Source organism: Haliaeetus leucocephalus, unplaced genomic scaffold (genome assembly GCF_000737465.1).
Source record: "Haliaeetus leucocephalus isolate CR32 unplaced genomic scaffold, Haliaeetus_leucocephalus-4.0 Scaffold932, whole genome shotgun sequence".
NCBI classification, from domain to species: Eukaryota; Metazoa; Chordata; class Aves; order Accipitriformes; family Accipitridae; genus Haliaeetus; species Haliaeetus leucocephalus.
Window position 1 is genome coordinate 15,739,100 of NW_010973368.1, and position 12,561 is coordinate 15,751,660.

The following is a 12,561-nucleotide window of genomic DNA, read 5'->3' on the forward strand; positions in this document are numbered from 1 at the left end:
AGCCCTATCCCTCCCCTCCCCCTGCCCAGGCTGGGAATCCTCCCATACCCAACAGGCAGAAATCTCTTCACACGGCAGGAAAAAACCCAAGGGAATTTGCATAAATTAGAAGGGAGAAGCGCATTTCAGCCATTCTCTATTTAAACTGCGTGGAAATCACACTGATGTGAGATATAAATGCCTGCCGAAGCGGGCAATAAGGCGCTTGCTTCAATCTCATGGAAAATTGCAGATTTAATAATCAGATCTGACTTGGTTAGCTAAAGAAATTGTTCTCGCTTCTCGTGATTTCTCTCTGCCAGGAGAGAGAAAGGCAGAGGGAAGGAGAACAATTCATCCGTGCTCCTACAGCGGTGACAAGCTTAGCAAAGCCCTTCCACCAGTAATGTTTGCAGGAGACCGGTGTCTGGCAGGGCCTGACATCCCACAGTGAGAAGTGCAGCTCCCTACTTTTCCTATGGGGTTTGAGTGAGACTGGCTCCATCCGTGGCTGAGTGAGAGGTGAGCCAGCAATAACAAAAGCCCTGGTGCAGCTGGGAGGTTTTGGGTGGATCTGGCTCTAGGCATGGTCAGATGCCCGAGCCCATCAGGTTGTGGGGAAAATTATGACCCCCCATGGGATTTAAAATCTTAAAGTCCAGATTTTCCAAGGCATTTAGGCACTTAGATCAGGAGCATAATAGGACGTGTAAACATCTAGGTTAGAAACTAAGCCCTGCTACCTGTCTTACTCATGTAGGTGACAGTATTTGGGCACTAAGGTGACTGTGTACTTGTACTGTTGTAGGTGCCCTGCACCAGGTTTCCTCACATATGTCCTCTTTCCCCAAGCATATCAGCTCAGCTCCAGGTTCTTGGTATCTCAAAAACCCTTTGCACAGTCTAGGCTGTGGGTTATCTGCAGGATTTGTGGCATAAACAGCAAGCAAGACATTTATATTTCTTCCTGGAAAGCTCCAGAGAGAGGTATGGCCACTCTAGTAAGAGCTTAAGTGTTTCAAGATGCATAAGGACGATGCAACTGTCTTCTGCAAACAGGAGACCAAATGAGTCCAGCCAAACCTTCTTTAGGAAATACTGCAGTGACTTCCTTTCATACATTACATTTACCATCCCACTCATGGTATTTGTCATGGATTTTATGCAGAGGACTATCTGTCGGGTAGTAGTATGAAGCAGACAGATTCATGACCAGTTCTCACTGTGTGCTGAGGGATAAGCATCCTTCAGGTGCCTTGGAAAGCCCAAGTGAGAGCAGTTATTGACAGACATTTAGCACATTTCTCACATTAGTTTAATGCCTCCTAAAATAATATATGCTTTACTTCTCACCTTTTATTGTTTAGTTCAATTTTTGGCTTTTGTATTTTTTGCCATCACAGACACCAGATTTGTTCATAAATTCCCCAAACTTTCTCCCTTCAGACTTAAATTTTCCAGGCTTGGCCTTTCTCCAGGAGTAAGCATGGCTCTTTTCAGGCTGAGAAACAGGGCAAGTTAAAAGAAATGCTCAGTTTTACTCCAGAAAAAAGTCTTATAACCTCCCCCAAACCGACGTTATAACTAAAGTATCCAGGGATCAAAGCTAATTTTTTAAGTAAGTGGAGTAGTCCTCATCAAAGGAAGGTGTTCGTGAGTATCATTGTAAGAATTAGGTCTGGTTTGTTCAACTTTTGACCCCCTGGATAACTTCATGCTTTAGTGTTTCACTGAAGAGCTCTCCCAAGGCCAAATCCTAATAATGGCTCTGGCAGTCAAGCGCTTGCCAACTTTACTCTAATAGTTTAAGATGTATTTGTCGTCCCCCCTCAATCTTCTCTGCTGGCTTCTTTGCCCCTCTCCCGGAAGATGTTGACCCCCTGTAGCAGACCTGGCCAAGGATGACGTAACAGGGGTGACCGTGGCGAAGGTTTCTTAAATTGCTCTTGAGGACGAGTTAGAGCGAAGGCACCAGTCTGTGATTTGGCATGCCTTCACTGCAGGCACTTGTCCAGCTCTGCTGGAGGGCTCGAACCTTCAGCGGAGGAGCACCAGCACACAGCTGTGAGAGGTACCTTCAAAATCAGCTGCAGCTGTTTGCTCCGTGAATACAAGTAAGAATGGTGAGCCCTTGATCCTGCAAATACTTAGGCATGTGTTTAACTTTGTAACTGTGAGTAGTTCCAGGAACTTCAGTGGGGCTTGAAGTTAAATTGGCACGTAAATGCTTGCAGAACTGGGAGCCTGCGTTTGCAGGGTCGAGCTGAGAAAGCTTTGATTCACACACGTTGGAGCAATATGTTTCTGCAGCGAAATTGCACTGGAAGAAAAGTCCTCCGGTCTGGTTTAGGCCTTCTTCCCTTCCCAGATGCGTACTGAGATTGAGACCAGACTTCTCCACGTCTCCCTACCTTCCAGAATAGCTGGACACCCCTCCTTGAGTCCGTGGGCGGCCGCGGGATGGAGAGGCTGAGCATGGTGCCCTGCACTTCTCCTTGTACAGCCTCTTTGGCAAAGAGCACAGCCTGAAGCTCTCTTTCTCCCCAGATCCACCGTCCAGGTGAGCCTTACACCAGTGAATACCCCCGTGCTGTTGCATGAGCAGACCTAGAAGCAGCCACTGACAAGGGCTGTCCCTGACAGGATGATGCCAACAGATCTTCATGCCGGCAAACCCCAGTAGCCGCGGGACGCCCCCGGCCCCGCTCACCCGACCCCGTGCAGGCAACCCAAGGGATGGTTTTGGGAACATGTAACTGTCTACATTTGCAGCTATTTTAGCTTCTTAGTCACCGGCCTGACATCCTGAATTGAATCCATGGCTAGCTATGCTGCTGAGTAACCAGCAGAGTATTAAAAGGCTTCTCTTCAGAGAGAAAGCAGGTAGACCCAGCAGTGTCAGCCTTTGGGTGCTTAGACTGAAGCCTCGAAGTAAAGCCAGCCTAAATTTTTCAGAGGTGCTGAGCACGCTGAGCTCCTAGTATACTTCATGTAAATTAAGCCTTTTTTTCTTCAAGGCATTTTGAAGAAAGGTGTCCCCTGGGGCTCCGATGGCTCATTTCTCCAAGGGGCTGTGTCTGGCCACAGGGTCTGGAAGTGCTTCCCAGACCCCCCCTTGCCTCTCTCTCCTCCCAGCACTCACACTGGTTCTGGGTCTGAAACCCCAACATTTGTAAAGGGCTCAGACACTAAAAGTCTGTGCCTGGTAAAGCCCAGGCTGTCCCTGACTGTTCCCGGGGAGAAAAAGTGGCAGCCAGCCACCCGCCCTGGGTGCCGAGGGCACCCACCAGGTCCCACACATCTCTCTGCCAAGCCTACCAGGGCTCTAACGCTGCCAGAGCCTTCGCCTGCACTTCGTTAAGGTACCTAATGAACTCACCAGTGTGCAGGGGTACCCTCTACTGACTGCAGTGGTCTGGAAATCTCATACCAAGCAAATCCCACATAAACATTTCCAAAGATTAAAAAAATGAGTTGTAGGAGCAGCCACAAAATGCTCCACTAAGGCAGCATTAAAGCGGCATATTTTAAGCAAGCAAAAGCCATGAAGTTACAGAGAAATCTGCACTCACAATGGTATCATACCATGAAGCAGCCTTTAGTAACAGTGTCGCAAAAACTATTTCTCACATATTACAGTATAAACAGAAGGTCATTTTTTTCTGTTGCCCTTAAACAGATACACCCTGGCTCCTGCCCCCCCTTCAGCAGCAAGTATTTCTGCTTGGACCCTTATTTAACCTGCAGACCGAGAAGGTACAGAACAAGATGTCAGAACATATCCTCCAGCCCAGCACCCCCCCGCAGCCCCCCCCCGGGAAGCAGGAGTGCCCCGGCGGTGCAGCTCCCACCACCAACCCCACCGCACAGCAATTAGCCTGGTTCTCCAGCACAGATTTGCAGCTTAGCTCTTAAAAGCCGTTTCATAAATATTCGATGGCCTTTCCGACAGGGTAATGTGCCTCTGTGACATTAAAGAGGAAACTCTGCGAAGGGGAGGGATGACAACAAATTTATCCACCAATAGCACACTCTTTTGGCACAAAAGCACATTCTTATCTTTACATCCCATAATGAGAAGGCAGGGACGGGACTGTTGCTACAGCTCTCTGGGTGGGTAGATGTACAGTGTAAGAGAAGGGTGGCTGTAAATTGTTAGATATTTCCCCCCCCCGCCTTTGCAAGCAGAAGGACCCGTGCTTGTGTTCCTGCTGTGGTTTTCCTAAGCCCCCGGTGAGGAGGACTTCTCGCACGATGTCAGACTGCGAGGGACTGCCTGTGGGTAAGCGCCAGATTTATATTTACCCCGGTGTCCTGCCGACTAGTTCACATTCTCAGATTGCAAAGCCACACGCGAAGCCGCTTGCTTTCGAAGGGAGCCGGAGCCGCGGCAGGGAGAGGAGAAACTCCCTGCAACCACTGCAGATCCTGGTGCGGTTCCTTACGAGTCCGTGGCGGAGGGCTGGCGCGGGTGGTAGTGCCTGGTTTTTCTCTAAAGGCGCAGGGGCTGGATAGGATGAAGGGTTCGGTAATTCAGGCAGATGGTCCGGAGTGTCTGTGTCTGGAGAGATGACGGTATCGATGTGCGTTATCGAGCTCGTGAAGGAGAGTTTCTGCAGATGGGTCCTGCAGGACCAAGTGCGCCGTGTGTGTGTCCTGTTCATGCCTTGATAAACCTTCCCGGATGGTAACGGACACAGCAAGGGCAGATAAATGTAATGCAAAGGGTTTATTTGCTGAAAGGAAACAGAAATGTACCTTATTTTCAAAATAAGTGCCTTACCTGTTTTGCCTATATCTGGAAAGGAGTCCTTTACTAGCACTTATGGCTGTATATGTCAAACTTCACTGAGCAGGAGAGCACGTCAGCAAGAAGCATGTTTCTCAGCTGTTTTTTTTAAACTTCTATAGGAATTGTAAATACTCACTAGACTGTCTGCACAAAAGGAAACTCTTGTCAAAATGCTAGAGTAATTCTCTGCCAAGGCATTTTACTAATAAAGAGATGGACCATTGAAAACATCTTTTTTTTCTTTTTTCCTTTTGCCATGGCAAGCATTTCTCTTTTCACATATATATATATATATACACACACATACTGTGTAGCACTCATGCTTCACTGGCCTGTGAAGGCTGTCTGCCAGAGATGAGGATCTGGGCTAAAAAGTGGGGCTGGAGAAGAAGGCTGCTGCGGTGCTTTTTTTTCCTTCTCTCTCTGCTTCCATTTTACAAAAACAATGCTCAAGTCCAAAATGCGCACTCAAAACCAGAGTGGAAAAATATAAATTATGTATACAGTGCAGAGTGAACGCACCATGCGCAATTCCCTGTGCCATTGCTATCGTTGCCTGAAGAGAGGAGAGATGAAGATGAATATTTCCTGCTTACTTTCTCAAAGGGCTGATCTGTTAACCAGAAAAGCTTCCCTTCTTCAGGCTTTGATTTTAAGGGCCTGACCTCAGTTTGCTTGTTAAGCACTCTGAGTTGAGGGTGGGATATTTCAGGGCGACAGTGACAGTATTTAGCTGGCATCTGATATTAATGATGAAACTGATATTGAGCATGCATGGCATGTTGTGTGCAGAACTTACTGATATCTCAATTACCTTTGCTGCTGAAAGGACCTAGGAGGTTTCCTCCAGAAAAGCATTTGTAGATGCATGATTTGAGGGAAGGAAGCAGTTTGTTATGGGCAGGAATGACAAGTAAAGATAAAGTGATGTTCAGATGCGGACGTGGATCAGAAATGTGCCAGCATACGCAGAGGAAATATTCGTTTCTCTCTGTTCCCCCAATAATCCTCCCACGTCCCCCAGCCGGAGCTGGCCCTGCCTCCAGCCGCTCTGCCCCGCGCCGGGCACAGATAACCGGTCACAGACGAGTGGGCACCCTCTGCACGGACCTTGCGTAATTTTCTGGTTCATGTTTGGGTAGAAGTGTGTGTGCTTATATAAATATACACAAAACCAGTGCTGGAGGTAGAAATGGTGGCCCTCCTCTGCAGTTATTAAGCAATTTTAGTGTATTAGTTGCTGGCAGCTTGCTTTTCTTGTCAAAGTATTTTGAAATCAAGTCATTCTCTTTGTGGTTATTGCTCTTTTACTAGCTAGTTCAGATTTTAAAACCTTAGCAGTAAAAAATCCATAAAAAGGGTTGCAAAAAATCAGCATCAAACTTTCTAAAATAATGATTAGTGTCCACTAGTGCAGAAATACCACTTTGCCGGATCCAATGAGCATAGCAAGGCTGGCATTGTACTTTTAAAATCCTTGGTTTTGAATGCAGCCACATAATATAGCTGCAAAAAAGTTGTTGCAGTGACAGCTATCATTAGCACCGCAATGTGGCTAGGATCCAGAGCCCTGCTTATAACACAAACCATACAGACGTATACACGCGTCCGTGTATACACATGCACACAGCTATAAATAAGTTTAGCCAAAGCACAATATTAGTGTCAAGTGTATGTGTTGCTTCACCATCCTCTTTGCAAAGGGTATGCCTTATGAACAACCTGGAGAACTGCAGTCTGTAGTTACAGTAAATTAATGCCAGAATTTTTAGACTGCTTTCAGCCTACACAAGAATGTCGCATGAACAGCTGTGTAATTGTTCCCTCGGACAAGCAACTCAGAGGGAACTGCTGAATACAATCTTTGAATTAAATAGCTGGATATGAATGGGTCGATATACCAATAATTTTTCAACAAGAAGCTTTATTCAGTAAGAGTATCCTACTTCTGTGCTGGAAATGGTTATGCAATTTTTCAGGATGAAAGCATTGGGTGCTTTTAAATCTCTGTTTTATGTTCAATTCCAGCATGGCTGCACCCTTTTGCTGATGTGGAATGGAAAATTAAACATGTGATGCAAACAAAGTTCTATTTTGTTGTTTGAATGTAGCACAGAAGACATAAAAAAAGGATCCTAGATGTCAGACTGAAGATTATGTAAGCAAGTGTACAGTTATTTTGGACTGCATTCATACCAAAAAAGGCACTTGAAAGCATCGCTATCCAAATGATCTATTAGTGAACAGAATTATAAAATTTACACTATTAATTTCCCATTGTAACACGGAGAGATAAAGAAAGAAAGATCAGTCACTTCAGGACAAATGCACTCCTATTTCTTTCTCATTAGCAATTATTGACATACTGATGCTATCCATTAGTGCCAGCTACATAGATTTCCTGTCATTCCTACATGCAGATAAAAGAAAACCACATCAATTATTTAAGTGCTTCCTCCTGTGTGTATTATTTTTCTCTTGTAAGGAGACATAGTTCAGTCTCCGTACGACTGAACAGCTTTTCACACACCCAGCATTTTGATTAGGAATATATGAGTCATGATGGTTCTGGTTCTTAACACAATCCTTTTGACTTCAGAAAAACCTCTGAAGTCATGCAAAGGTTCTTAAAGTGGCTCTTTCCTTATTTTCTTATTTCTTAATTCAGCCACAGACTGAGTTTGAATGGCATGGGTAACTTTTTCTGGATAATACCACTGCTGCAATAACACAAGGTACTCAGCAATAATAGATGAAGATTGTATTTCTGAAGAAGGAGTAGCTATTCAGATGCTGGGAGTCTCATATGTACATACTTCTCTGTTATTTACTACAACAGGATTAAGAAGAGAAGATACAGAATTGATGTAGTTTGTTCTGCAGCAGGTGGCATGCGAATCTAACTGAATTTCCTTAAAATTCCTCCCAAACTTTTATTGGCCTCATTTCAATAGAGGAGGAAACAAGACCTTTCATCCGAAATATGTTCCTGACTCTTTAGCTAAATACTTCCTTTCAAAGCTAAAATTACACACTTCAAACATGTCTTTAAGACAGAGTGGAGCCAATTTGCTAAAATTGGTGTTTTCAGAATCAGGATATCCCAGAAACCTACAGGAATTTTGATTTCCTGAAATTCAGCACATATTCTGCACTGTCATCGGGAGTCCATTTAGCTCAGCCAGAGAGGCTGCTAGTGAGCGAGACCTCCATCTCCCACGCTGGGCTGTCTCTAAACAGCAGCTGGGAATAAAATACAGCACAAATATATTTTTGTAACAAAAAATCATTAGCAATGACTCAGCAGATGCATGAGCAGTACTCCTGTCAAATAAAATTGCCCCACTTTCACGTACTCATATCAGAATAGGAGTATGCTTTAAATTAATCTTTCATCAGATTTGGTAAAAAATGTCTAGCTTTTTGCAGATAACTCCGTGTCCCCCTTAGGGCTTGAGCACCAGTTCTGCTTTGCAGTCTAGACCTTAGATAAAAGGTCTTGACTCAAACACTAATGTTGCTATGTGAGTGGTCCCACTGAATACTACTGTTTGCAGGGGTAGACCCTAAGTAAAAGGCAACACACTGAAATCATCTTGCAGGATTGCTGTACAGATTGCACTTAGTGCGCTGGGATAAGCAGGGAAGTAGCAAGGTTTTTTCAGCATATCAACCCAGCTACCTGCTGCAGGTTAGGAGGGTAATGGCATGTCTTAAGCATCTCAGGAGAGTGGTCTGCAGCATGAAGGGCAGCTCCTGACCCCACTAAAATCACCAGCACTGGCTTGTATGCTTGGAACTCCCCAGGAGCATCCCCCAGCCAGGGGAAGGTGAGGCCAGGGTGCTGGGGCTCCGATGCCTGCAGATCTAGCTTTGCACAGTGAGGCACAAGCAATCTTGCAGTCAGTACTCTTAGAAACAACGAAAAAAAGCATATAAAGCTTTTGGCTTCAGGAAAGAAAGGTGTGAAGCCCGAATGAAGAGTGACTGTGAATGACTGCCGCTACAGCGCTATCAATGAAGCTGTGCAGCCTTGCTCTGGTTGCTGGAGTTAGTTAGGTGCCACTGCACATTGCCCGAAGTCTGTCTAGGGATTTCATCTGGAGGTCTACGAGTCCAGCCTTGCTCTTGGCTAACTTGCTAAATGCCACCACGAAGTAATTTAAAGATGCTCTGCAGCTGCAATGGACATGGCTGAGTCAAATGTCTTAAAGAGGGAAAGCAAAAATGTCTGACGGTCAGTATAAATCCTCAAGAAAGAAGCATTTCCAAATGCCAGCATTTACCCTATTTAGAATCATAGAATCGTTTACGTTGGAAAGACATTTAAGATCATCAAGTCCAACTGTTAACCTCACACTGCCAAGTCCACCACTAAACCATGTCCCTAAGCACCACATCTTCACGTCTTTTAAATACCTCCAGGGATGGTGACTCAACCACTTCCCTGGGCAGCCTGTTCCAATGCTTGACAACCCTTTTGGTGAAGAAATTTTTCCTAACAGTGGGTTGTGCTCTTGCTTCAGCCACTGATTGATCCAGGCTCGCTGGGGAAGACATTGTCTCTCTGCACTCAACTTTCCATAGGAGAGCATCCTATCCATGAAGCAGTTTCATCTGGTTTAGCTGAAATCCCAGGGGATTTCCTGCAGCCCGCGTGGCTCCCTCCTGCTCTCCCCTCTTTTCCCAAGAGCTCTGTGCCGTGCTCCTCCGCCTGCTCAGGTGCGGGGTAAGCCCTGTCCCAGGGAGGGACAGGGAGGAAATCCCCACTGGCTCCTGCCCTCTGCCTCCTGGCTCTCTGGCTGCTTCCAGATCTATATAAAATCATAGAATCATTCAGGTTGGAAAAGACCTTTAAGATCATGGAGTCCAACCATAAACCTCACATTGCCAAGTCCACCACTAAACCATGTCCCTAAGCACCACATCTACACGTCTTTTAAATACCTCCAGGGATGGTGACTCGACCACTTCCCTGCTTTTTCTCCTCCAAGGCTTTGCTTAGGAGTAAGCACAGACCTAGGAGCCCTGCCCTGGCCCGCTGGCTCGGCAGCCCGACTGGCTGCTCCTGCCCCAGCTGCCCGTGCTGGCTGCAGTGGCATGGCAGCGAGGGACGACAAGCGATTTGGGTGGGTCGGGATGGGTGACACTGAGTGGTGTGTGTCCTGTGAGAGTCCATAGGCTGCATTTCGGAGGTTTATTGCAGCAGCGGGACACGGATGTCCTGTCCCTGGGGCTTGGCGGTTGTTAGGTGGGAGCTGACTACGTTCCAGGAGTGTCCTGAGCAAAGGCACAGGGTTAGGCTGCATCTTCAGGGTCTGCATTTAAAGTGTAGCAGGTGAGATGTCCTTCTGTGGATTAGGCTAAATATTTGGCTGCCAGGCAGGCAGGGGCTGCGCCTGCTCGCTTGCGTTTCTAAAGCAAAATGGGAGTATGTGTGCTGTGCACTACTGGGGCTCCAAGTGGGAGGTATTTGAGCTAGCAGAGACATAAACACCCATTTTCAGAAGTCTAAGTTTGCAGAAATGTACTGAAATCATATCTGGGAGTATAAGAGAGGATCTTTCCTTTTCTTTTCTTTTCTTTTCTTTTCTTTTCTTTTCTTTTCTTTTCTTTTCTTTGTGCTGAAGAAGGAGAGCTCTTTCAAGCAGTCATTAGAGACAGCTGAAGTTAGCATGAAAGTTTGCAGCTGGGATGCTGGTTGGGGAAATACAGAAGATGCCACATAGTTCCCAAGTGCTCCTCCTCTCCGCCTCCGCCACCGACAGGAGGATTTTGCTTATCTGTAGAAATACTTGGAAGCTGTAGTTTGGCCCAGGGTCTGTGAGCAAGAGCACTTGCACAGGCTGTACAGCACATTTCTGAAGAGTCTTATTCCATGATGTTTACAGTAACTTAAGGCATGCAAAAAGCAACTGATGTGTTTTTTCTCCTCCTCTCCTCCATGCCTCGCAACATCTGCAGCATTTCCAACATAGTCTGTGTTAAGCCATCGGCATTTAGAAGCCATAATTGCATTTGCTTCTTGCTGTCGGGAGCCCTCTCTTGCTGCAGACCTGTTTTACAGGCAGTAATTTAGAGGGTGGGGCAACCTTCCCTTATTTTGCCATTCAGACTCCAAATCAAATGCCCAGTTTGCCCTCCCACCAACCTGGTGAGTGCCCAGTCTTTCATCTACATATTCAGTTGCTTCTCTGTCCCTGTCATTTCTTTCTTTACGGTCTGTGATCAACTCCCTCACCACACACTAATGGTTTCCACAGTTCAATTTGTAGCATTCAGGATTCCCTTAGATCTCAAACATCCTCTAAAACTCACCTAAAAGACTGGCAAGATCACCAAAACGCTTTCTTCCTTGTGGGAAAGAAACTCTGGGGCAGAGGAATGGGATCCTGACAAATGCCAGGTGCTGGGTATGGACCCGTTGACAGTGCCCAGGATCAGTTCCCCAAAGGAGTCCTGGGTTTCATGGAGTAGCTGAAGTCACCGTTGAGTCACTGGGGCATGTGGGGACTGGTCAGAGCTGCTCTTTGGTTCTGCACACGGTCTGTCAATCACAGAAATTGCTTTTGGAGGAAAAGCCTGGCTCTGCAAGCCCTTGCTCAAATGACTCCAAACTGGGGTCAATAAATTGGTTGTGGCCTTTGACGAGTCACAACAAATTCCAAGATTTAGGAAAGCACAGTGCTGTCCCCGTCACTGATAACAGGGAGCATTTCACAGAGGTGCCAATGGCTCGTTCATCTCGACAGCTCCTCCTGACGGCCCCGGCAGAAGTGTCCCAGCGTCCCGTCACCGCTCTCAGTGCCGTTTGCGTGGCTCATGTTTCCATCACTTCAGAGCTCCTTGGGAGAGCAAAGGTTTTCACCCACATCAGCTGGTGTGAGGCCATGAAATGAAGAGTTTGGAGAGATATTTGGCAGGTTTAGGTCCAAAACCCCCTCATAAATCCATAGACACTACTTGTCAAACTTGGCATTTCACATAGTTCTCATCTATTTTGCAGATAAATACATTTACTTGCTGCCTGCACAGCACTCGTGCACACTTACCCTTTGTGATGTGCTCTTTGTGGAGCTGCAGGATATGCTGTGGCTTTGCCAGTACCCCTCAATTTCACAGCGCACTCAGAACACTTCCCAGTAACTAATAAAACTACCGTGAAAATGGTAAAATCCTTGCTGCTGCAGCCAGCCGTGGGAGAGGACCCCCAGGGCCATTGGCTGGGGCATATTTGTGCGAGTAGCAGCTCTGCTAGTTCACTCAGATGGGTACGATTGTTCCTGCTTCTCCCCAGAAGCTCTGATGAGAGAATGACCCCGCACTTCAGCAGCTCCATGTGTCGTAAAACCATGTCAAACCCCAGCAGGCAGCCAGCTACCCAGGCAAGGGGTCTCCAGCCTGAAGCCAGGGTGGGGTGAAAACTCCTGTAGCTAAACAAGTTGACTGAAGAGGCCTTGCTGACACAACAAAGGGGTAAAAGCACACAAAAAAGACCCATGTGTGACATCTGAACACCTAAGGGTTATCCACAGATACTCAAAAATCTACAAAGGTGACAGCAAGCTGAAGGTCTCAGGTTGTGCTTGATCATATCACAGGAATTAAGAAGGACCTAGCTTCAGGTTAAACTTAAAACTTGTGCATCTCCTGTTTCCCCCCACAGGGGGAAGGAAGAGCTTTAGAAGCCTGATCCAGACCCCTTGGAGCCAAGAGAATCATAGAATCACAGAATGCTTTGCATTGGAAGAGACCTTAAAGATCGTCTAGTTCCAACCCCCCTGCCATGG

At 46.4% G+C, this 12,561-nt stretch overlaps 1 protein-coding gene across 1 annotated transcript in view; it reads left to right on the forward strand.

Moving 5' to 3' along the window:
- Window positions 1-3,898: 3,898 nt before the first annotated feature.
- The window catches only part of EML1 (echinoderm microtubule associated protein like 1), a 130,685-nt gene continuing 122,022 nt past the window's right edge, over window positions 3,899-12,561 (forward strand). Inside the window, exon 1 of the mRNA XM_010583932.1 lies at window positions 3,899-4,261. Within this exon, the coding sequence (XP_010582234.1) occupies window positions 4,234-4,261 (28 nt within the window). The 5' untranslated portion in view covers window positions 3,899-4,233. The remainder of the gene's footprint in view (window positions 4,262-12,561) is intronic.